General features: G+C 42.1%; 2 protein-coding genes across 2 annotated transcripts; both read left to right on the top strand.

The window, feature by feature from the left end:
* The first annotated feature begins 116 nt into the window (after positions 1–116).
* Positions 117–10,654, top strand: slc6a16a (solute carrier family 6 member 16a). The gene is made up of 12 exons (XM_080511702.1): positions 117–334; positions 3,123–3,351; positions 3,642–3,799; positions 4,358–4,484; positions 4,563–4,738; positions 6,220–6,330; positions 6,477–6,718; positions 6,853–7,033; positions 7,759–7,960; positions 8,219–8,378; positions 8,467–8,629; positions 9,373–10,654. The coding sequence occupies exons 1-12, from the start codon at positions 332–334 to the stop codon at positions 9,718–9,720; spliced, it is 2,100 nt and encodes a 699-aa protein (XP_080367828.1). The 5' UTR covers positions 117–331; the 3' UTR covers positions 9,721–10,654.
* Positions 10,655–11,768: 1,114 nt separating this feature from the next.
* slc17a7a (solute carrier family 17 member 7a) lies at positions 11,769–24,899 on the top strand (the record flags this gene model as incomplete). The annotated part of the gene is made up of 13 exons (XM_080512049.1): positions 11,769–11,830; positions 19,951–20,203; positions 20,701–20,819; positions 21,051–21,165; positions 21,265–21,352; positions 21,518–21,608; positions 22,458–22,596; positions 22,982–23,131; positions 23,280–23,412; positions 23,914–24,024; positions 24,218–24,345; positions 24,444–24,513; positions 24,598–24,899. 13 exons carry the CDS (start codon positions 11,769–11,771, stop codon positions 24,897–24,899), a joined length of 1,761 nt encoding a protein of 586 aa, XP_080368175.1.
* Positions 24,900–26,573: the final 1,674 nt, after the last annotated feature.

The raw sequence follows: 26,573 nt of genomic DNA, 5'->3' as shown, positions 1-26,573 counted from the left end.
GTGTTATTCTTGTGCAGTCCGGCCCCTCGCTGCCCGTTCAGCCCCTCCAGTCTCCCCATTGGCTCCGCAACAGAAACCCAAACCTCCGCCACTTCTTCTTGGGGTGGCGACGGCAGAGCTTGTCCGTACTCAAGAATCGTGGCCACAACTTGTCAAAACTGTTCAAGACTTCTTTGTCTCTTCTGTTCACCCAGCGAATTTTTCCCAAAGAGAGACACAGAGAGAGAGAGAGAGAAAGAGAGGACTGGTGAAAGTGTCCTTGTAGGAAGACGCACAGGGCCTCAAGCAGCAGGACCCTGGGAACTCTACTCTGTGGGATTGTGCTGTCAGCATGGTATGTCCTCATCTCACCGTTGTCTTACTTTCGGTCTTCATTATGTCTTAACTCTGCACTTCTCCCACAGAAGTCATTCCCACAATGTTGAAGGAAAAAAAAGAAGTTACTATTGATTGTATGATTTACAGGCGATTGACTTCTTTGTTACTTAACCAGTCATGAGTGGGCTTTAAGATTGTGTTTGCTTTTCCCTGGATAACCCCCCCCCCCCCACCCCCCCACCCCCACCCCACACGCACACACACACACACACACCCCGTGCACTCGATTCTATGTGCATTTTTTCACCCACAAATACCTATGCTGTTTAATATGCAAAGCAAAAGATATGTTTCCCAAAGCCTCATCAACTGCCAAAACACTGAATGATGCATCTTGCAAGTAAACAATGTTGAGGGGAAAATAAACAAAAACGTGATAAAAAAAAAAAACTAATAAAAAAAGTCGAGAGCATTTCTATGCAGGTTCCACAAATGATAAATTAGGGGAGCGAATATGTTTTGGAAGGAAAACGGGGCTCTGGTCCCCCTCCCCCCATGATTTTCAAGGAAGTGTATGTTGACAGACAGCTACTGAGGTTATGCAATACATCAAGTTCAGTTTGCACGTGTGTGAGAGTGAGAGGCTGTAATTACCAGTATTTAATATCTACCTATACAGGGTCCAGGCCCCTTACTCTTTCATGAAATGAATGCTGGTAAAGTTTCCTGCTGGGAGATGAACAGATATACTTGAATGGCATCTCTTCCGGTAACAGAGTCACTATTGTCATTCATCTGCAGCAGATTGGTGCTGCTGTGGTAAAAGTTGTGCACAATTACGAAGATGGCCCTCGTGTCATATGTTTGAAATTCACAAATCTATTAACTTGTATTTCACAGTTGCACGTGTGCCCATAGACACGAATTTGTGTGATGCTCTGCAAAAGGTCATGATCATCTCTGCAGCAGAATGAGAATGACAATTAAAATGAAGCTATAGGTTTTATTCCGCGGCCAGTTTTGCCCCCTGAGCTTGATCTTACAGCCGCTGCCTTGAATTGAACTTTAATATGTATTGCCGCTTAGACGATGGCCCGATTTTCTGGTTTGCTCTTTCCCCAAGACTTTTCAAACATGACATTGACATGTGAAACTGCAAAGATGAAGAAATAACAACTGCACTGTACAGTTAGAAAATCTCCCCAAACATATTTGTAACATTCACCATGACTTTCCTGCAGCAAACTGCCAGCGATGGCGCACTGTCGGCGCTTTCACACTCACTGTTCACTGAGGACTGAAGTGTGGTCGCTTGTTTTCCAACTGCACCCAGAGATAGACCCTGACTGACCAACATGTATGTGTGTGTGTGTGTGTGTGTGGGGGGGGGGGGGGGGGGGGGGTCGGGAGCATATGGAGTGTGAAGATAATATTAGGGTCAGCCAATTATAGAAAAAGCGATGGGTAGCCACGAGGTTCCTCGAAACAAACAACTGTGACGAGTCACCAAACTGAAGAATAACAATTTCTCAATAATCGAAATAATAATAACAATAATAATAATAATGGATTTTCATTATTCAGCCCTAGCAAACATTTGACGGTATCACATTTAGCCGCAATGAACCTGCACTCACGTCGAAGCAAAACAATGTTTTTTCCCCTCAGGTCTTGTTTGCAATACGACCAGACGCACAAATCAAACTTGAAGTCGACCAGAGTTAAACTCTCCTTGCATGTCCCGTGCCTTGCCAGCAAAAGTTTCCCACTACCTTGCACTTCACTACCCGCCCACACCGTGAACCAATGTAAACCTAACACCTCCCGGTGGATTCTCCCTCACGCCTCCACCCTCACGCCTCCACCCACGCGCCGCCGGAATGGCTACAGCCCGTCCCATGTCCCCTCCTCTCTATTTGTGTATGCATATTTTTGCTGCTGCTTCACGCTGCCCTTGCGTAGGGCAGCGTGTGTGTTTCTGAAATCACCTGCCCCTATCTGGCTCTGTCTCTTGAACCACCGTGTCCCGTCTCTGGGTCATACGACTCTTGTAATTTTCCGTTCTCGCCAGCCGATACCAACGGGGGCACATTGAGGCGACCGTGCCAGGGTCACTACCCGAAGCCATTTTGCTTGTCTTTACACCTCTGAGCTGAGTCACATTGTTGTCAGTTGTTCAGCCGGTGATGTGATGTTGCTCCAGAAAGCAGCAGGCAGAGTTCTCAGACAAAATGACATCATTCTACTTCCCCTCACCTCCATTAAATATTGACTTTACGAGTTTTTGTAATCACCTCAAAGCACAATTTGGTTCCAAGCAACTGATTGTGTGGGAAATGACTACCCTCCATATGCCCTGGATAATATCCTTAAATAATCACGTGGTGGCTTCCGAACTCTTGCAAAGTCGAGGCTTAAATATAAAGGTGACCGTGCTCCTCTTATCAGGACACGGTGGTTTCAAAACGACCTTCCAGTGGAGATAAGGCTCACGGAATCAGAGGCTTCGTTGAGTTTATGTCTTCTCAAAATACTTTTTCATTAACCTACTATTGATGTATTTATAAAATGTGTTTTGCATCTATTACATACTTCTACATGTGTTCTCTTGTTGTCTTGATGTCTTTTGATCTGATCTTTTGTCCTGTACGTGTGAATATTTTGCCTTCACCTCATCAAACTGCTCCATGTACAAAAAAAAAAGCAGCTTTGCAAACTGAGTTCTCTGCGGTCTGTGCCTTGTTAACGATAAGCTTTACTTCGTTGCTCATAAAATTCAACGCTCTGCTTGTTGTGTTTACGAGGAGACAGAGAAGCCGGCTCTGGACTGCGTGGAGGAGCGAGGCTGGCTGGGAGAAGGCCGGTCTGAGACTCAGCTGACGGCCGTGACGGGGCCTGACGGGGCCGAAGCGGCCGACGACGACCGGCCGGCGTGGGACTCCAAGATCCAGTACGTGCTGGCTCAAGTGGGCTTCAGCGTGGGACTAGGAAATGTGTGGAGGTTCCCTTATCTTTGTCACCAGAACGGAGGAGGTGAGTTGTTCAGACCCTCACAGCAAATATTAAACGAGCCGAGACGTTAGAGAAGTGGACCTGCGATTGGATGTTTGTTGGTTCGCAGGTCACCACTGTGGGTCTTGGCAGGGGTTAAAAGCAGAGAAGCAATACCCCCAGAGGGCTTTATAAAGTCTATTTTCTTTCAATCACAATGTGACATTGTAGCAGGGTACAGACAGGAATGTAATCGGGATCAAACTAAATAACGAAGGTAATTCTGGCCTTAATGTTTTTAAACCACTTCTTCCTTCCTGTCTTCCTTCCAGGGGCCTTCATGCTGCTGTATGTTTTTCTTCTGATGATTGTGGGAGTCCCTCTGTTTTTTATGGAGCTGGCAGCCGGCCAGAGCATTCGGCAGGGCAGCATCGGCGTATGGAAGCACATTTCCCCAAAGCTGGCAGGGATCGGCTACTCCAGCTGCCTGGTCAGTATTTTGATTTCTTCCAAGGTCTTTCTCCCCACACTTTGTTTTTCGTTGTCTGGGTTTTGACTGGAATTGCATCGAATTGCTTGTTCATGAAGTCATAAGCAGAGACGAAGGGGGAAAAAAAATAAAATCTATCTGTTCGTATCGACGCCTCCACTCCTGTCTGAATTTGTCGATTTATTTACATTGGACGCTGCACTGTGGTGCACTTCAGCACTATGACAACACCATTGCCACGTTGTAATTTGAGAGAGGCAGCATGCCGCATGGCTCTGTACCTCCAGGTTCTTGCATAACAGCTTTCTCTGTGGACAGACAGGACGATACAGAGGAGTAAAGGACTTTCTGTGCGCAAACAGAGCACACACTTGTGCTATTGCTCTTTTTATAAACGTGTTTGTTTTTCGAAGGCTCCCATGGCTCGCCTAGTGTAATTAATCATGATAGCTACATTTACAGCAACCATTACTTCACAAAGACCTACTTGAGCTTTGAACAAGTAACACAAATTCCAACATATGCACTCATAATTTATAAAATTTTTTTCTTCTACAGGTCTGCTTTTATGTGGCGCTTTACTACAATGTTATCATTGCCTGGAGTTTGTTCTACATGGGTAATTCTTTTCAATACCCCCTGCCATGGGAGCACTGTCCAACAGATGGAACCAGCAATGAGACAGGTAATCACAGAGCGTATCTAAAATGAGATGCCGCTTGGAGGCCGTGCTTTATCTTGCTGTCTGTACTTAAACCAACAGTGAGAGAATGCGCAAAAAGCTCCCCAACGTCATATTTCTGGTTTCGGAAAGCTCTCGACATCACCAACTCCATCCAAGAATCCGGAGAGTTCAATCCCATCATGACGGGCTGTTTACTGGCCGCCTGGGCAATCGTCTCCTTGGCTATGATCAAAGGCATCAAGTCTTCTGCGAAGGTGAGCGAATCAATCGTATCAATTTATTCTGGGATGAATCGCAGAAATGCAGGGAGTTTTGTGTCCCATTTACGAAATTGTTTAACTGTAAGTAGTGAAATAGGAAATATTTTCATCACTTTAATCTATACGAATAGCATTTATTGCATGTTTGTACTCGAGTTCAATTGTCACAAATAAAAAACATTTAAAAATCCTGAAAAGCTTGAACTCACACCCAATATAAAAAAAACCCACACTACACTATTCCAATGAGTGGCCACACATTCACAAATTTGTGTATATCTTCATTATTAAAGCAATATTGAGTTCATGTTTAACAATCTAAAAACAATTGCTACACTTTCTGCTTTAAATGCAAAAGCCACTGACCAGTTTACTGCAGATGCAACGTTATGCAACACTTCACTACATTTGACGTCACATATTTCGGATCTTGGATAATTTGCATGATAGTGAAGGAAAGTATTTTACACTCTGAAACGTTGTTTAACAAAACAAGCTGAGCTGAGCTGTGTTGGGTTACGGTCGCAGAGGATTTAGCATCATACAGGAATGCTGCATATTTAAGCCACGAAAACATTTGAAGCTTAAATATAAATATTTATTGACCAAGCTGACTCAGTCTTCAGTGGAATTTCATCTGGTAAACAATGTTGTTTGGTTCACAGAAAATGTAGATCAAGTATTTGTTACTCTGCCTTAATTCTGACTCATTTTAGTAAATATTTCTAATGAGATAAAGCCAGCAGACAAGAGTAATGAAAGCAGGCGATTAGTTGACACATTTGATCCGCCTCTCCCGTTTTATTTCTTACTATGTCCATTTTGAAAACAGAAATCGCAAAAAAACATCCGATGCGCATTCACAGTTTCTTATTTCAAGTAAAAATCACATTGTGGCAGCATTATTACTCGATTAGAATCTTGCTTGAGCTTTAAATAGGAAGAGCTGAGCCACATAAATAAATAAATACACGAGATATAGGGTGTTATTATGATGACCTGGGCGCATGCGTACACAGTGGGTGAGGAATAATCTAGTTTATCGTTCTTTCATTTATTTATTTATTATCATGACTCTTTTCTTTTTGTGTTCTTATCCTAGTTTTTATAAAGAAACTCCTTCTTTCTGTCTAAAATGTTTATTATAGTTTGTTTTTAACTGTTTTGATCTTATTTATTTACTTACTGGTGAACGACAGAACACTGAACACTTGTCTTTTTTTGTCCGGTTTTTCTTTGTCACTCGGCCAAGTTTCTGCCTGTTTGGTTTGTTGTGTCTGTTTTTTTATTTTATTTATTATGACGTGCCCGTACCGGTAACCTTTAACCTTTAACCTTTAACCTTGCACGACAGGTGTTTCATTAAAAAAATTCTGTTGAGTTTATTTACTTGAACTCTCCACTCCAGAAAGCAACTGAGCCAATTCCCTCAAAAATGCTCTGACACACAAAGCCGCCTCTGTCTCTTCCTCCAGGTGATGTACTTTTCCTCGGTTTTTCCCTACGTGGTGCTGTTTATTTTCCTCATCAGAGGCCTGATGCTGGATGGTGCTATAGAAGGAATCACCTACATGTTTTACCCCAAAGTAAGCACAGATCCTTTTGTTTCTTGCAAATGTTGTCAAAATGTAATCTGTTCTTATATTCGCGAGATACCAAATGCAAATTTTTTTTAGAGAACTGATGTTGAGTAACTTGAACTAAAAGGATGCTATTTCGTGGTGCTTTTCAGCTTGAAATCTGGGGTAGCGTGCAGGTGTGGCGTCAGGCTGCCACCCAGGTGTTTTTCGCCCTGGGCCTGGGTTACGGCTCTGTCATCGCCTATTCCTCTTACAATCCCGTCCACAACAACTGCCACAGGGACGCGCTGATGGTCTCCTGCATCAACTTCATGACGTCCGTGCTGGCCTCGCTGGTGGTTTTCGTCGTGCTGGGTTTCCGTGCCAAGAACATCGCGCTAAAATGCGTGACTGAGTACGGACTGTGTGTGTGTGTGTGTCTGTTTGCATGTGCATGAGAAATAGCTTTTCTTGAAAAGTCCAAGAGAGCCGTACGTTTACATACTATTATAGTTTTGTTACTTATTTCAAAATGTTTTCCTCTTTCAGAAATCTTGACGTATTAAACATGATGACGTCCCATGAATCTAACCAGCACTGGTGGCCTTGGTTCAACACGTCGGACGTGAGCTCTGTGTCTATCGCTCAATACAGAGAGTGGTACAGTCACTACGGCTCCATGGTGGGTCCTAAAGTCACTGACTGCAGTCTGGAGGACGAAATGAATAAGGTACAGTTAAAACACAACAATACTATCAAATGAATGATTCAACAGTGAGTGTGACAGCATAATCCAGCATATGAGAACAAAGTAATCCCCCCCCAATAAAGAATACAAATGTGATGTGAATGAATTATATTTGTCCTGTGCTGAGCTCAATTCAAATTTCCCATGTAGTGTTATCTTGGCTAGTTTTGTAACATCTGTTTTGTGCATTTCAAGAAGCCGTTAAATTAAACCAGAAATGTCCTCTTTAGAGTACTGCTGTGGAAAATACGAGTGCAGGGTTCCCATTCAATACCTGACGGTGGCTACCTGGAAAGAAAGACGCCAGTGTTTCAATGATAATAGCACGCAGGCAGAGTGCTTTTGTTCCCAGAACTCCTGAGGCTTCTGCGAGGTATGGGGAGGTACAGTAAAATATCCAGCAGGAAAGAGCGTGAAAACATGTGTGACATTGTATCTTGCGGAAACCACTGGAGAAATGGAGGCATGCTGCGAAGCAAGTGGAAACTGTAGAATTAAAGGAATAAAGCAACAAGCAGTTGCGAGGAGGTCATGTTAGTTTAGTGTCTGATATGACTTAACATCACAAATAAAGGTTTAAGGATGAAAACATGAGGTTTTGTACTGAAAAGTACCATATCCGCATTGTTTTTCCAAAGCGCGTGGTTTTTTTTGCTCCCTCAGACATAAACCCATTCTTTTTCTGTCCTCGCTGTGTTGATGTACAGGGCGTTGAAGGGACGGGCCTGGCATTCATAGCCTTCACCGAGGTGATGGCCCTCTTCCCAGCGAGCCCCTTCTGGTCAACGCTGTTTTTCCTAATGCTGCTCAACCTGGGCCTCAGCACCATGTTTGGGACCATGCAGGGAATCCTCACACCTCTCATGGACAATTTTAGCCTCCTGGGGCGCCATCGGACCCTGCTCACGGGTAACGGACACATGTTCACATGTGTTCAAATATTTCCGCTTCAATGCTCAGTCCTTCTAGATCCACCGTTTAGGTTTTTATACAGATTTCACGTGAAATCTTTGTTCTGATCAGAATGTTTTGATGTCTTGCGGTTGCAAGTGCCTCCATGAGTAATTAATAGAAAGGAGCAATTTCAACCGGCACTCTCATGTGTCTTGACGACTTAATCACATCAGATAATTCTAACATTGCCCACATTTTTCTCTCGTTTTCCAGTGTCCAGCTGCGCTGTGGGGTTTGTCATAGGCCTGTTATTCACGCAGCGCTCTGGCAACTATTTTGTGACAATGTTTGACGACTACTCCGCAACGCTGCCGCTCATCATCGTCGTCATTTTTGAGACTATAAGTGTGGCCTGGGTGTACGGGACGGATCGGTGAGAAACTCCTTTGCACTGTCGACTTGTCATCTTCATGTGTTATTATGAAAGGTTTCACCTGTGAATATTTTCCCCATCAATTCAGCTTCCTGGATGATATTGAAGTCATGCTCAAGTGGCGCCCTCCAGTGGTGTATAAGTACCTTTGGAAGTACGTGTGCGTGTTTGCCATGCTGGGACTTCTGGCTGCCAGTCTGCTGCGAATGGTCTTCAAACGACCCACGTACACTGCCTGGAATCAAACCACGGTGAGTTCCTGTGCTGCATTTCTATCGTTGAACTTGGAATTTATACTTGGAATTTTTTTTTTTTTTTTTTAAAGACTAAGAAAAGCCTGTATGTAAAGCAATGCAGTTCCACAACACTGTAAGTCATAAATCAATACAAAGGCCTCCTGGAAAGCTTTGTGAGCTAATTCATTATGACTTCAAATATAAATATTACACTGTATTTCATTCACAAGCATATTGTAACTTCATGCCCAAAGGCATATATTATATCTGTAGTGGAAGAAATTGTCCTGAAAGCTTCTGAGTGCATGAAATAAATACACCAAAACACATGTCACAACTATTACGATTTCTCACTTCAGATATCTCTACTAGGCCTTACCTTCTTTCTATATTATAAAGTGGAAAGCTTGAAATATAAGGATGGGATAGGTCTTTCAAAACTCTGAAAACTTAATTAAAATGTTTGAGGGCAGATGAAAACTTGCCATTTTTTTTTACCTAAACTTAACTTTAAAACATTCAGGTTTTTTTTCTCTTTCAGTTGATCACCATCAAGAAATGTTTAACTTGTCAAATACTTTTCATCCAAACTGAATATGAGACACAAAACACCTCTGATCCGTGGAAGATTTGCTCAAGTATCATGGCATGTCTGTAAAATGCAGTATCTATCGTTTTCTCAAAGATTAATGCAACAGGTTGTGCGTTTTCGCCATTAGTTTTCCTCTCTCCCATGCTCACCCTCGACGTGTTTCCAGGCCTCTGAGATGACTCTGGAGTACCCCGGCTGGGCCCTGGCGATGATCGTCATGCTCATCATCTTCGCCAGTTTGCCCGTGCCCATCGGCTACGTCCATGCCGTGCTGAAAGAGCGCCGGGTCCGTGACACCCCGTCCCCCGACGGGGCGGGCCAGGAGATGCATCGCGAGATGTACACGAAATGCAGGTCCGTTGAGCCGCTGGACTGCGGCTCTCGTCACGTCGTCACAGAGGAAGACGAGATTCCTCCCAGGACTGCTTTCCTGTCGGTGGGCAGCGAGCACTACCGGCTCCTGCCACAGCAAGAGGACGACGACGACGACGGAGATCAAGATACTGGATTGTGAACGTTACCAGTGAGAGAGCAGATGAACTCCTGAACATCGAAGTAGACGATCAAGATGAATCAGACAGTTTTTATTCTTATTCTTTGAGAGAACAATTGTATTTTGAACAAACTCTGAACTCTTGACAAACCAAAGATATCAACAACTTACTATCGTGACGGTACATTACCAGTCAAATACAACTTCTGATACCTCCCAAGCACACAACTTAGAACCTTTCCTGTTGTGCAGAACATTAAAAAAAAGATAGACAGAAAATAAAAATAAAATCTAGTGGTGAAACACAGATTTTATGGAAGGTTAGTTAGAAATTGAAGACCAACTGCAGGTCAAACAATTTAGTTTTTATTAGAGGATGACGCTTTATTAAATGAAGCAGCAGACAAAATATGTTCCGTGTTATTTTATCAACACGACAAATATGGATTTGCATGAAAACATTCTACCTTGAGAAACTGTGACATGTTTGCATTCATGTGTTTGTGTGTGTAACTGAATGTTCTTGTTGTAAAATAAGAAAAAAATGTTAATGTTGCAGTCAGATAACTTCATTTTATATTTGTACAAATTCACTTTATGAGACCACAGAAATGTTTTACACATGTTATCAAAAAAGCAATAAACTCAACTGACTACACAATACACAATGAGCTAATCTTAAAAGCACTTATTGAGCAGGACAATTATCAGTCCAGATCCCCCTGTCCCCACCTGATTCCCACAAACGGTTGAATTGTATGTGTTGAACTGACATTTTTAATGCTAATGTTTGTTTCATGGTATAGTCAATGGGAGAAAGGAAAAGAAATATGATACAATAGCAAGTTATTGTACTGCAATAGTATCAACAGAAGGTAATATATTAAATATGAAATGCTGATCAGTTTTAAGGAAGGCTCTGTCATTAAAAATACACGTTTGACAGGACTTTAGACTTTAAATTTTAACACAGAAATCACTTTTTGTCAAAAGTATTATTTGTGATGATTTCATATGGAAAAGACAGCATAGGTAATAAAGCCTTTTATATTCAGATTTATATGTGGACTGAATTCATCTTGAACTTTAACAACATTCAGGGGAAAATTATATATATATATATATATATATATATATATATATATATATATATATATATATATATATATAAAGAGTACCTGTGTCAATGATATAACTCAAATAATGGACTTGTAAACTTTTAATATAATCCCTCGCAATCTTCATGGAGACCAATTATTGATCCTCTGCTTGAAACAACTTTAGTTTAGCAACAATTATATGTCTTTTCCACCATTAGGATTGCAAGAATGCATAGTTAAGAAATAATTTTCAATAAAAAAAATCACACAATTTTCCTTGGATCCCCTCATATTTTCTTAAAGAAAAGTTGCAGACCTCCTCTACGTCACCAGCATTTGAAAATAATCTCCAAAATCACAGAAACACACAGTTCCCCAGGTCTCAATTTGAGACAAGAGGTGTCCAAATGTAGCCCAGTCTGCATTTTTAATTGGTCCACAACAAATTCACAAGAATATAATTACAGAATATGACCCACACGTGAAAATTACATCGAGCTGTAAATCACTTCCGAGTTGAGGCTTGAGTAAGTTATGGCGATAACTACTTTTAATATATTGAAGGTCAACTTTTTTTCCACGACTTTGTAGCGCCCCCTGGCGGCCATGGCGCCCTGAGCGTTTGCGTATTTGCCCATTTGGTCCAGCACTGCGCTCCCATACGTGACATGTGCGCGTTCAACTTCATTTATTTTTCCATATTAAAATATTAAGAAGTTAAAAAAAAAAAAATAATAAAAAAAGAGGGTTTTTATTATAAGACTCAATTACTAAAGAGACCAAAAGCTGCAGCACGAGATTTTATCAGTGGGGCCTGTACCTGAGAGAGAGAGAGAGAGAGAGAGAGAGAGAGAGAGAGAGAGAGAGAGAGAGAGAGAGAGAGAGAGAGAGAGAGAGAGAGAGAGAGGCGCTCAGGACAGGAGGGCGCGCGGGACGTCGGCACACCGGCCGGGTCAAGGAGCGACAAGGATGGAGATCCGACCAGACAGGTTTAAAGCGGTCGCGGCCAAAACTCTGGGGAAAATTAACAGGTACCTACCTTCCTATTTCAATTCATTATTCTGTGACTCCACCTCTGACTTGTGCCATTTAAAATTTTTTTTTTTTTTTTAACGCGCTTAGTTCTGCGGGACGCAGCAGTGCGTCTCGCCCTTCCCCTCCATCCATCTGGCGCTCCAGTAAATAACGTAATATTAAATTTAAAAAAAAGTTTTACCCCGCATTGATTTTTTTTTTTAGCAGAGGAGTGACAACAACTGTTGGGCTTTAACACTGAAAGTGAGACAATCCGGCATAACGCACCGCTCAGTGGAGAGACCCAACCTGCAGAGAACTGCGCTGAGTGGAGAACATGTTTCGTTTTCATTTCATTTCATGAAGAGTTTAGGTTCTTTGTGGGCAGCAAACTAATTGTAGGCGGCGGCGACTGTTCCAAAAAAAAAACTAATAAATCAAGAAGAAGACCAAAAAAAAAACCGAAATCTAAAAGATGTGCGGTTGTGAGAAGAAAGCGCCAGATTTGGTTGTTTGTTTCTAATATCCAAGAAGCAATGTTTAGCTTTTTTTTAATTTTTTTTTAATTTGCTTTTTGCTCCTGTGGGATTTTGGTCCAGCTCGAAGTGGCGTTTTAGAAGAAAGTGGTTACATAATGCTGCCGTGCGGTATTGGCACGACTTGGCTGGACGCGCGCGAGGCAGATGGAACCAAATCTATCTATCTATCTATCTATCTATCTATCTATCTATCTATCTATCTATCTATCTATCTATCTATCTATCTATCTATCTATCTATCTATCTATCTATCTATCTATCTATCTTAAGTTTTTAAAACTTCCCTTTTAAACATTTGATAACAAATTCCTGTTATTTATTCAACTTGGCAAACAGATGAACTAATGTGTATAATTTTTTGAAAGCAAATTTAATGGAAGTAAGATAAACATTTTAGCACTTGTAAAGCACTTTCGGGTGCATTTTATTGTAGAAAACGTGCTTTATAAATGATAGGTTTTGACCGGTTGATAATTACGCGCAACCTTGTAAATGTGTCACTTTTACTTATATGATACACACACATTTAATACATATGTGCTCTGCAAATATATAAAAGTGACATCTGTCCCTGCAGTCTTTCATGTGGGAACTCATTTGATATTGATATAAAAAATGTAACATAAATAAATATGCTTGACTTACAGTAATTGTGTTTATTTGATCATTCTTCAATAAAAAAAAGAGATTATAGACAGTGATAAAAAAAAAAAACCCTCCTGTAATAACCGTTGCTTCAAGCGTTCGCTCTCTCAGGATTTGAGGTAGCGACCAAACATATAAATCCCGTCCTGAAATAGCCTGTTTTTCAGTCCAGCTGTCGAGCCATGCAAATCCCTAAACTCTCCCCTCCCACTCACTCCATCCCATCCCATGTCACTTCCTCCAGCAGCTGCCTCCTCCTCCTCTTCCTCCTCCTCCTCCTCCTCCTCCTCCTCCTCCTCCTTCATCCTCCTCCTTCATCCTCCATCCATTGAGACATCAGGACAGGCAACTTTCAGCTTATTGGGGTCTCCCAGATTAAGAGACATGCGAATCTCAGGCTTTTTTCTCACGTCTGCACACAGCCGCAACTGATGCAATGAGTGACGTGGCGTGCTGGACTGGATTCAGATTGGTTTTAGTGGGCGTTTCCTAAGCTTAGCGAGTGACCTCTGGTTCTGTGCGAGTGCACTCGTTAGGTGCTCACAGTGCTCACCATATATAAATACACCATATATAAATATGCCACAAAAATATGTGTCTTGAGGGATGCATCTGTGTTTACGAAAGCGTGCATGTGCGACTGTGTCGACTCTCACGCGGGGCTTCCCCGCACTGCGTAACTCAATGGGTATGCCCGTGTGCAGTCTCGCCGGCCTCGCAGACAGAACCGTCATCCCTCCTGATGAAAGCAGCCAGAAGTTCATCTATTATTTAAACATTTTCTCCATCAGAATGCCTCTGCTGTTTCTATATTAAACTCCACTAGGTAAGCATAAACTTGAGCACTGTAAGGTCAAGTGCACTCCGCAGCCCTATTTGCACACTTCAAATGAATGACAAACAGTCACATACGCATTTTATATATTAGTTCTCATGCCAGGTAAACACTGCTGGCACATTTCATGACATAGAATCATACAGAGGTTGCAATTATTTTTTCATGGCAACATTGATTCTGTTTAAGTTGCTTAAATATACCAGTGATAGAGATGAAAAACACACCCTGATTTTATTGAAACACTAAATAAATTGACATTTGTTTGCATGTGCTTGATAGTCCAGCTGCACAGGAAGAGCTTATGTTTCTCACATACTGTATATGCAATACAGAATATATGGTAATCAATCCATTTTCAATCCATTTTACTTGCAGTGGAGTGTATTTTCACTTTCAGCAGTTTTTGAAGATGTGGTTGGAATTGATTATTATTGAATACCTGAACTAACAGATTACCGTTAACATCTTGGTATTTGACATTGTAAGTAAAAATAATAATAGCAATAATTGTAATTGTGTTGAATTAGAATACCATTTATTGTTCCATTATGTCCAGATTATATGTTCCTGATATCCAGACAAAGATCAGCTTTATTTCCAACCTGCATTTGTCACTGTATTTGTCCAATCATAGACATTATTGGAAACAAGTGGATTTAACACATTTCCTTTAGTCACCTCTTGACAGCAACTACACTGTTTGATATATTGAAAAGAGAAGAGGAGGATTGTCATTGTAGTCGGTTCCGATGAGTTAAAAGGCTCTGAGAAGACAACAGAATGCTGCATCTGAAGCTCCTTTCATCGCCGTGTTGCGTAATAGCTGTAAGTTGTGTGCAGGTTTTGTAAAAATGTCTTCACAGAAGAGGTGGCTCCCGTAGCTGAGCAGTTTGGAGAGTCAGCTGCAACCACCCAACACGCCTGGTTATTGGCAGCGATGGTGTCGGTATCTGTGATGTCTAAACAATTCCAGTATTCAGTTTTTAATCCTGCCTCACTTGTTGGGTTTCAGTTTGAAAAGCGACAGCACACATTCTTTTTTTTCAATCTAAATTCCTTTTGTCTCATTTGATCAAGTATTTTTCCTTTAAAGTGGTCAAGGCAGCGAGAAGCCAGCCACAGTGTGACTGAGTTGTACAATGTAAGTATTTAGATTATTAGTCGATGAAGGTCACACGTGCGCTTGTGTGTGTATGTATATGTGTGTGTGCACAGGAGAGAGAGAGAGAGAGAGAGAGAAAATGGTGTGCCAGGATGGGGAGGAGGGTCTCTCCCTGGGTGACACAGTCCCACCGAGACCCAATCTGTTCACTTCAGGGAGAATGAGGGAGGCGGGGAGGGGGGGAAACGCCGCCATCATCAGAATGACCACGGATTTTCGAAAAAATTCAAACTGAAAACTTGAAATCCTCATGCCACAATGGAAAAACGGGCAAGTAAGAAGCGAAACGCTCGATACGCACGCAGTAGACTTAAAGATCAATGCAGCACACACGTGGACAAATAATGACCAGGACGTCTGGTGTTATATAATATTTTAACTCCCTCGCCATCTCTCTCTCTCTCTCTCTCTCTCTCTCTCTCTCTCTCTCTCTCTCTCTCTTTCATCCTCATATGAGAGGATTACGCAGAATACTCGGCGAATTGGTGATTTTAATACACAGCCAGGTCACCGACCAGCACGTGAGAGCGGAATAGTATTATAGCTGACAAATGACAGCAGCCACGAGAAGTAGGTGTGACTCAAGCAAGAATTCAAATCAATTCACAATTTAACTGCAAATGTGAATAACATTTAAATAGTAGCTTATTCATGAGGATGTTCAGGGTTGATATTTTATGGTTGATTCTAAAAGATGGTCATTTTGTGTTTGGAAGGTTTACAGTTGCTTTAAAAAAATTGTGGAGAATCCTTAATATATGACTGAGTAAAAATAATTGAATATGTTGGAGTTTGTTGCGTATAGGAATTAATTCAATAGATGGATCCAAAGCCAACTTATAAATAAAATGAGACGTTCACGTTTGGTGTTCAAATTTGGGAAATGGAAATTACTGTAGCGTAAAAGACAGTATGATGGTGTATTTACATATTTTCTAATGTTATAGTGCCCAGAGGGAATTATGCAAAAAAATTAGAAATGAGTCAAACTGATTTTTTTTATATTTTTCTCCTGGTGCGCTCAGGTAAACAAGTACAGATTTGAGCTCAGTTCGAGGTGTGAGGCTCCGCTGTGCCTGCTACTGTTGTAATTATGATACTTCAGAGAGCCTGAGGTCACGGGACTCCTGCCTGCTCATCCTCTCTGCCTCATTAATCGTTGCCAGCTGAGACCAATCAGGTCTTCGTTCCTCTAACCAGAGAAGCGTCATCACCTCACAGTGTTCACATGAAGGCAAAAAAGATCAGCGACGACTCCTCATTTTTCTCTCTCATACCTCCACTTGTGCACGAAACACCTGCGTGTTTTGTTGGGTTTTTTTTTACCAACCAGGTCGTCAGGCGTGCAAACATGACATCACTATGTGAACGCAACCTAAACATGCCATTACAATTCCTTCACGAGCTGCATAAAACACCATATTCCAGATTGGAGATCCTCAGTTACTCAGCTATTTTCATATATATATATATATATATATATATATATATACACACACACACAGACACACGCAATGGGAGGGATTGGCCTTTAGTGCAAGGCATTCATAATTAACAATAGATTTTGCTGTGGGCTAGCCTCGTTAGCTGGTAGCATATGTGAAGGTGTCAAGCTGCAATCTGTCTTGAGGTTTAATGAGGATGCTCCTGCAACCTTCTTTAACTGATGAGCGGTGGGCCGAGTCAGCACATTAGTTTTTGCTCGGAGATCCCCGCAACGTGAGGGGTAAACTGATTAAACTGAAAATACACGCAGACTTTGATTTGGTTGACACACGCTTCTAGACTGTTTTAAATGACAGGATTGGACTTTCACTCATTTGTTTTTATACTCAAAGCGCCGTGGTGCATATATACATCGACAGTGCAGGTCTGGAGGCCGTTATGCCATCTATCTATGCTGTGGTTAGCCCAGGGAGGCAGAACCTGACAGTTTTAGGAACCACAACCATTAAATGTTTGTCCAATGAACCAACTGCACATCAGTAACATCATTCCGACTCATGAGATTGACGAATCCAAGGCCTGCATGAGTTCAACAGCGTGTCGTGATGGAGGGAGGAGCAGCATGCAGAGACACGCCCGGCGCTGGTCTGTCCGTCCATATTCATTTCCGGAAGTAAATCATTTTTGTAATCCTAATCTGAATGTTGTGACAGATTAAGAGTGAGAGAGAGAGAGAGAGAGAGAAAGAGAGAGAGAGAGAGAGAGGACGCAGCCTCTCTAATCTCTTACAATTTCCCAAACGTTGCTTCACAAATTATTGCTTTTAACCCATCCATTGTGTTTCATTTGAACATTAGAATGTATCATTGTCACTTTACATTTAATTCACATGCAAGCATGTATAAGTATATACATTTTTTTTTTTTATTGTATGGTTTGTGCATTTCCTGATTGCATGGATGTATTAGGAGATTATGTAGTCTGATGTGCGCGAATGGGGGATGGAGTGCAATCTGCAAGCAAAACTAAGAAATATATGGAGGGCATGGATGAGACAAGAGAACCATGAAACCAGAGGCGGGATGCATAGATAGAGAGTGACAGATTTTGGTGTAAAAGCTCGTGTGAATTATTTATCTGACTCAAAAACACATCAATAATTAACCAGTGTCAGAGTCTTACTTGTCTCATGGTAACAAAGCGTGAATAACTTAACTTTTAGTTTCGGTGTGTTTCAGACATTGGTACTTTGGGAACCTATCGAAGCCCAAATTTGTAAGGCCTTTATCTTTTCTTTTTTTTTTTTTTGCAATGATGGTACTCATTGCGGTACATAATTCTCCAGCTCAGTGACGAAGTAGATCAGTCCAGTGGAAAGTGGACTGCTGACACATGAGTCTTTTGTTGTGAATTCAAACATATTCAAAGACACACAATCTAAATAAAACCCACAACTCTGAACCGTGTTGTAACATCTCACGTAATGTATATCCGCGGTTGCCAGGTATTTGGGTCTGCTGTCTGTGTACTGCGTGTTTATTAGTGGGTGGTGTTGTTGAGAGTGTGGAGTTTGTAATACACAGATGGCCACTCGCCTGACTTCTCTGTTTGAGTTCTCTGGAAAAGAAAAAGTGACTCTCAACATGCCAGTTGACAAAAACAAAAAAAACAAAAAAGGTTTCACACAAATTGAACAATAGTCCCGAAATATCAGCAAATTCTGTTCTGCTTTGAGAAACACTGAGAAAGTAAGCAATGAAATGAAAAATCCTGTAGTTTTGAGGCTGATATAAAGACAGAAAAGTGTAGTGAAGTAAGTGTATTTCTGTGTACATCACCTGAAATATTGATTGCATATGCTCTCTACTGCTCAGTGAATATTGTCTGCTTTATTATAGAATGTCTTTCCCCCCCCCATTTATCACCATTTTCTTTTATAGCATCTAAAATGGAGTTGCGTCTTGTGAAGCACGCGATCTAAGTGATGACATCGACCCTCATGCTACTCTTTCATCTGTTCGTGCGCTCAACATTTTCAGCTCGTCAGCTCGGTTGTGTAGAATTGTGGGCGGGGATCGGGATCTGCACTGACCGTCTGTTTGGGTCGGGGCGAGGGGACATTTTTACCCCGCGTGGCAGCAGGTCCCATGCGTCCTGAAGGAGTGGACGCTGGGGGAAAGTGCTGCCGTAGCTTCTCAGCTAGTGACAGCTGCTTCCACACACTGGGACACACTGAGTCAGACACCGGCCCAGTATGGTGCATGTTGTCTACCTGCAGGTGTGTGTGTGTGTGTGTGTGTGTGTGTGTGTGTGTGTGTGTGTGTGTGTGTGTGTGTCTATGCGCGCGCGCATGACCAAGAGTATCTGCGTCAGTGCGACAATATATAGTCCTTATCACGTTCTCTAAACAACATAGCTTAATGTCATGTCAGGTAAAAGAAAAACATAATTGTTGCATATTTTAGGCTGCCTGGCGGTGTAGTGGTTTGCAGTGTTGCCTCACATAAAGAAAGCCCAGTTTTAATTCCCAACTTGGGAACTCAGTCTGAATGTTCTTACTGTGCATTAATAGTTGTGTTTCTCTTGGTACTGTGGTTCCAGGCCAAAGGAATGCTAAAATGTGAATGCTGGAGGATGTGAACGTGCGTTGTTTCTTCTGGCCAATGTCACTTGTGATTGACTCTCACTGCTGCAAGCACAAGTTCAATAAAGTCCACATCATTGTGTGGGTCATTGACACATTTTCCCACATTCATATATTTGATAGCCAGATGTATTTTTTTTTAAGGTATTTAGCAGGTGATCTCAGCTGACAGAGCGTTCCCATCGTGTCCATGTTCTACACTCTCTACTACATTTGGTAGTCTAAATTGTCAAGTCATATTAAGAAAATAAGAAATAACGGTTTCAAATCGAAATATAGGATTAATCACTGGATGGTGAATTACATCCTGATCAGGCCAAACATGGAACACAGAAACACAGACACATTTTTTAATTACCTGACGTACATTTTGGAAGAAATTTGAGTAAAACCCCCACATAAGAATATGCAAACCTCGCACAAAAAGGTCCAGGATTCGAACCCATTTCTCGCTATGAAACAAGCGCGCTAATCACCATTCCACACCAACTTCTTCAATTTGAACAAAAGATTATGACACGTGGATCCACCTCACTCACCATTTATCTCCTGTAAGGTTAGAGGCTCACATTGGGAGAAAATCAGAACACATCTTGAACAGTTTTCCAATGATAGCATTGGACAAATGAAGCAAGACAGACAATTACCCTCCGACACATTCAATAATAGTTACCAAACATGCAGGTTTTTGTATCGAGGAAGTGAGGCAGAGCGCTGGGTGAAAAACCTGTGCGTGCAAAAAACCTATAAACATACATCCCTACACCGCAACCTGGATGCTCTCAGTTTTTAAACTCAATTTAGCAAAAGCCTCTTTCAACAGTTCTCCTTTCTCACACACCTCCCGCTTCTCTTCCTCTCAGGCTGATTGAGAAACGTCAGCCAAATGGGGAAACCATCGAATTGTCGGCGGAGGGCCGTCCCGAGCTGGTGGAGGAGAAGGAGATGCCGGTGGTGGACTGCACCTGCTTCGGCCTGCCCAGGCGCTATATCATCGCCATCCTGTCTGGGCTGGGATTCTGCATCTCTTTTGGGATTCGGTGCAACCTGGGCGTGGCCATTGTTAGCATGGTCAACGATCACACTGTCTACAAAGGCAATAAAGAAGTACTTGTGGTAGGTAGCGAAATGAAAAGGAATGGTTTTGCGCATGCAGCCTGTTTCAATTGAACAAAATCAGGACTGATGTGCGCAGCGTTTGGATATGAGTTTTACTGGTCAGACATTCTCGTAACTGGTTCTAAACAAAGATCTGAGTTTACACACGACATAAAAGTGTCGAGCAGCAACCAGTGAAAATATCTATATTTTCAACATATTCCAGCATAGAGTGGCCATATTGTCAATCCATGGTCAACCACGTGTGAGGGTTCATCTCACACAATCCAGATTGCTGTGGCCACACATTTGGGAGCAGTTTGCCGGGTTTACGGTCAAACAGCAGCAGCCAGCAAAAACTATGACACTGGTCTCAAATCACAAGCTCTTGGAACTCTGTTGTACTTTAAAGTGAGAGGATCTCACAATGAAACAAATGTGGATATTTCTTTGCTTTAGAATCTTCTCTGTTATCAAGTGCTCTGAGTCAAACCTGTGTATTTTCTCCCGTTAAGGCAGCTCAGTTCACCTGGGACCCTGAAACGGTCGGGATGATCCACGGCTCCTTCTTCTGGGGCTACATCGTCACTCAGATCCCGGGAGGCTTTATATGTCAAAAATTTGCAGCCAACAGGTATATTTATGTTCACATAGTCATCCATAAAAATAGGAAATTCGTAATCTGGACTGATGTTATCTGTGTGACTGAGCATTTTTGTTCCGTCATGTTTATGTTTTATATGGAGAATAAAAGACTCAGTCAGTTTGATCTGTTAAAAGTAAAATACAATACTAATAATGTGTATGTAATATTACGATCCAATTATTATATTTTGAATCTCTCTCTCTCTCTCGTGCATTTTAGAGTATTTGGCTTTGCCATAGTGGCCACGTCCACGCTCAACATGCTGATTCCATCTGCCGCCCGCTGCCATTACAGCTGTGTCATACTCGTCAGAATATGCCAGGGCCTTGTGGAGGTACAGCACATTCATGTGTGCATATCTGCTCGCTGAACTTTGTGGTGAACTGTTCCTACATGGATGAGTGTGTCTCTCTCACTGTGTTGTGTCCGTTAGGGTGTGTCATACCCAGCCTGCCATGGGATCTGGGCCAAGTGGGCTCCTCCTCTTGAAAGAAGTCGATTAGCCACCACAGCCTTTTGTGGTAAACCATCTTACTGTTGCAAGTCTTTTATCAATATCAAAAATGTGATTTTTCAAGGATGAATCATACAAGGTTAACAGCATATGTGAGATATGTTGATGATGTCACAAAGCTGTGGGGGGAAAAAAAAGTCCTGATTTTTTTGCTTTTCTCTGTGTCTTCCAGGATCTTACGCGGGGGCAGTGGTGGCTATGCCTTTAGCTGGTATACTGGTGCAATACACGGGCTGGCCTTCAGTGTTTTATGTCTATGGTTAGTACTGCTATCTTCAAATGTGTGGTTGATTATTACTATACTATTGGCTTTTAACTCCAGTAACTTGATACAGTTGCATTTACAGCCAGACTCTTCAATTTAAACACCTTTTGTATAATTATCTTGTGTCTCGATCACTATAAGGTCAAGAATTTGGAACAGCTGCTTGTAATTTTCATTCTTTTGGCCGCATTAATGTCTGTAACTCCACTTGAGTGCTGGATCCAGTTGACAAACTTCAAGCAAAGCAGCCGCTGTTCCCAATCTGCCGCCTCGGTGTCACAGATTTTCAGTAAGAGTCAAAGGTTAGGACACAACTTCTGGATGGGATGGCGTTATTGTTCGTAGCTAAAAGGAGTGGTTCTGCAGGAACAGCATCAAACCTTTAGTAAGACATTAAATGTGTCAAAACATCCTGCAGAAATTCCGTCTTCAGAGTAGAGACATGTTTCATCAGCCTGACCAGAAACACATTGGCAGGTTGGATTTCACACATTTCTTCCGAGGAAAATCTGGGGTTTCTCTCAGTTCCGGCAAAAAACTGGAAAAAACTCAAATTGACTTTACCTTCCATTTCAGCAGTGGTAACTCACTTTTCACATGATCGCACGCAGCCAGCCATTCACACTCATAACTCTTGAAAGGTGTTTCCACACCTTTGGAAAAATCCAGGGCTCAGTGTCCTCAAGCTTACTTCAAAATCTGGATAGGAAATAGAGCCATCAATCTCTGGATATGAGGTTGACATCCTCTACCCACTGATCCACAACCGTTCCCTTGAACTATGTATCTTTTAATTCTTTTACCTGTGTTATTTCTCTCTATTTTTCTCTCTTCCTCTCCCAGGCAGTTTTGGGATATTCTGGTATTTATTCTGGATTCTGGTGTCGTATGAGAGTCCTGCAGCCCATCCCACCATCACGCCAGAGGAGAGGAAATACATCGAAGATGCAATCGGAGAGTCTGCATCATTTCTTAATCCTCTCCATGTACGCCACTATATGATGTTCAACACTAAAAACATCCTAGATGGACAAACACATGCAGCCCAGGGGAATTTGTATCAGTAGGCAAACACACACCTTCAAACATGTGTTTGTATTGTTTTCACTGGACATTTCATAGACATGCACTGATTTAATGATCTTCTACTATACTTGCATAACCCTTAAGCTAACGTTAACCTATTCCTCGTCTTTACCTGAACTTTCCCTTGGTAAGAGCCATAAGGAATATAAGTCCCTGTAGTGTGTTGACAGGTTTAGGTCCCTGCTGCTTTAACGAACTGCCATCACAGAAACAGACACGACTGACTCTCCAGGTCCTGATCGATGTCAGTGGATCTAATTAACACCTTATTTCTTTGACCGGCAGAAATTCAAAACCCCCTGGCGACACTTCTTCACCTCCATGCCAGTCTACGCCATTATTGTGGCCAACTTCTGCAGGAGCTGGACCTTCTACCTGCTGCTCATCAGCCAACCGGCTTACTTTGAAGAAGTCTTCGGATTTGAAATCAGCAAGGTAAGAGCTAATGACGTGTTCAGCTGGTTTGACGTCAGGCCACCCATTGCTGCAGCTCGTTTGTTCACTCACCTCAAGGACAACAGACTTCTTTTCACGCCTGTACAGTTCCTACTCAGTCACTTCCTCTTTGCTTTTCGTCTCTCAGGTGGGAATGGTGTCAGCTTTGCCCCATCTTGTGATGACCATCATCGTGCCTATTGGAGGTCAGTTGGCTGACTACCTGAGAACCCACAACCTGATGACCACCACCAACGTCAGGAAGCTCATGAACTGCGGAGGTGAGTCTGCCAAAGACAGAGGAGTCACAAATACCACAAATATCCACAAACACTGTCTTCACGCGCCCTGCACAGACGGACATGACTTAGGCAGAAAAACAAAGTCCAGAAGATTGTTACAAAATGAATGGAAGTCAACATGAAGCTAATTGAGGAAATAGGAAAATCAGTATCAATATAGCTGTAGTCTTATTGTGGCTCCTGTTATTTTATAATCGGAGGTTATTGTGACACAGATGCATAATTTTCCACAACACCTTTTTGTCCAACTGCTTGCATCTTGAGTGTGTGAAGGGCAGCAGCTGTGAGGATTCCAGCGATATTAATATTTTAGTGCTACTCAAAGGTTGCAACACTGTGTGTGCACAAACAGGAGTATCAGCTCTTAACGGTGAGCATATTCAGATGCCGTTGTATGACAGTAAGAGACCTGATTGCTCAGGGAGACTTTAAAGTGGTGTGAAGACATGACGACAACATGCCTCTTTGAATTTGTCCCAGGTTTTGGAATGGAGGCCACGCTCCTGCTGGTGGTGGGCTACTCTCACACAAAAGGAATCGCCATTTCTTTCTTGGTTCTTGCTGTGGGGTTCAGTGGTTTTGCTATCTCAGGCAAGTGATGTGATTTAAAAAAACAAACAAAAAAAACAATGGAAATACATGAAATAATATCAAAGGTAGTGTGCTAAAACCTAGACTTGATACATATCAAAAGGAAATCCTTCTACTCATTGAGTTCCCTTTTGATTGTTATATGTAGTTTCTTCTTTGTTTGAAGATGTGTGGCTTTTATTCTTTCTCTTAGGGTTTAATGTCAACCATTTGGATATTGCCCCTCGATACGCCAGTATACTGATGGGTATTTCAAATGGAGTTGGGACATTATCTGGAATGGTGTGTCCTCTCATAGTTGGAGCCATGACAAAACACAAGGTGACTCATTCTCTTGTTGTATCTACACAATAATGTGATGTATAAAGAAAAAAGAAAATCCTTTGTGCTCACTAATGTAACTTTTCACCTCATTTCAGACACGTGAGGAATGGCAAGGTGTCTTCCTTATAGCTTCGCTTGTTCATTACGGAGGAGTGGTTTTCTATGGTATGACTGACATGGATGTATTTTGTGAGGAATGCTCAGGAGAAAATCCAAGTCGACTCACTGATCCATTTTTTTCCTCATCAGGACTCTTTGCATCGGGGGAAAAACAGTATTGGGCAGATATTGAAGACACCAGCGAGGAGAAGTGTGGTATAATTGATGAGGATGAACTGGCCAATGAGACAGAGGAGCTCTACCGAGGAGGCGGGCAGTACGGGGCCATAAATCAACCAGCGGTCGGTTCCAATGGCGGAGGAGGAGGAGGAGGAGGAGGAGGAGCTGGGGCAGGATGGGTATCAGACTGGGATAAGTCTGAGGAGTATGTGCAACCGCCTGGATACAACTCTTACATGTGTGAAGGAGGAGAAGAGAAGAAGCTGACATAGAGGATTGACTAATCTTGAGTTTACAAAATAAAATAAGAAATGAGGAAGATTGTTTAGGAAAGGGATTGTAAGAAAGTCGCAGCTGCACTGAATGGACCTGCTGTGTGCACTTATTTATTATGTACATATCAAAAGTATGATTCATTCCATTGTGGGTGTGCAATTGTGTGCAGGCAGGTGTTAGGGTGATTAAAATATACATAAACGGATCCGACATTCATCCACAAAATCGTAACTCATCTTTCAGACTTCCTTCCTGCTCTGCACTTGTTGTGACTGGACAGCAGGAGTTCATAAAATGAGAAGATTGTGTGTGTGTGTGTGTGTGTGTGTGTGTGTGTGTGTGTGTGTGTGTGTGTGTGTGTGTGTGTGTGTGTGTGTGTGTGTGTGTGGGTGTGTGTGCGTGCGTGCATGTGAATAATAATTCACACACAGTATAGTATTTACATTTTCTGATCCATGCATTTACTTTACGTTTCTGCTTGGAAAGTCTATTTTAAGTTTTAACAGATTGACACTACAAATTACAGGCATCATAAGAAAAATTACAACAATAAATCTGATGAGTTTATACGAGTGTATCCTCTTATGGAGACATAAGTGATGCAAGTTAGAACAGACTCTCTGAAACTATGTTTGCGTGTGGTTTTCAACACAAGTTCATTCATATAAGGTACGTTGAACAGGAAAATGGTGCTGTATGTATTCTTCTGTGTGTGTGCGTGCGTGCGTGTGTAAAGCTGTAAAACTTTTTGTCAAGCAGGCTCTCCTGTATGTGTTTGATTTTGCACACAAAGTCTCTGGCTGAACCTCACCTGGATGCGGCCTAACTAGGTTATGTCCAGCCAGTTTTATGGGTCACAAAACACGTATCATGAATATTCATATAGCACTTACGATATTCCACTGTGTGTGTGTGTGTGTGTGTGTGTGTGTGTGTGTGTGTGTGTGTGTGTGTGTGTGTGTGTGTGTGTGTGTGTGTGTGTGTGTGTGTGTGTGTGTGTGTGTGTGTGTGTGTTCCCATCAGAGAAGTGGCCCAGAATGACAAGTAGAGTGTGATAGTTGCTTTGCTGTTTCACTGTTTAACCAGTGTGGAACAATAGTTATAATACTTCCCAGGCCTGACAGCACATGCCGACTCTTTTTATGCCTTTTTTTTTTTTCCTTGTTTCTGTGGCTGGCTCTCCGTTCATTTTCCTCTCCATTTTCTCCGACCCCGACTGAGTTGCGACTGTTTCCTCGTCTTTATGTCAGTCATGTTTATGTTGATGGGTCAGAGCTTCAGAGACTTCCATGTGCATGTGTGTGTGAGAGACAGCAAGTGTGCTGCGGTGATGGGTGCAGGTGCTGAAATGTTGTGCGGTGAGCATGTTTTAATGAGCACAATGGTGCAGTACCCCCATCCCTCTCTTTCCTTTTACACACAAACACACACAGGGTGCTAATTCAATGCAAAGCACAGTCAAGTGCACTGTACGCGGCGTGCAAAGTGAGCTGTGACGCATAAATGTCATGTTTGTCGCAGTGAGGGGCTTCCAAAGCACATATGAGTGAGATTTTGACGAACTTTCAATCAAACGTGATGAAGAAAGTGAATAGGGCGTCCTCTTCGCCTCCATACAGCGGTGTAATGGAGCGCTTCAGTAGATGGCATAGGAACAATCCCATACAGGA

This window comes from Blennius ocellaris (assembly GCF_963422515.1).
Source record: "Blennius ocellaris genome assembly, chromosome: 16".
NCBI classification, from domain to species: Eukaryota; Metazoa; Chordata; class Actinopteri; order Blenniiformes; family Blenniidae; genus Blennius; species Blennius ocellaris.
This window is presented reverse-complemented; position numbering and strand designations above follow the sequence as displayed.

Coding starts and splice junctions, on each gene's coding strand:
- slc6a16a (XM_080511702.1), top strand. Junction 4,739..6,219: donor GCATCAAGTCTTCTGCGAAG/GTGAGCGAATCA, acceptor CTCTTCCTCCAG/GTGATGTACTTTTCCTCGGT. Junction 7,961..8,218: donor CCATCGGACCCTGCTCACGG/GTAACGGACACA, acceptor CTCGTTTTCCAG/TGTCCAGCTGCGCTGTGGGG.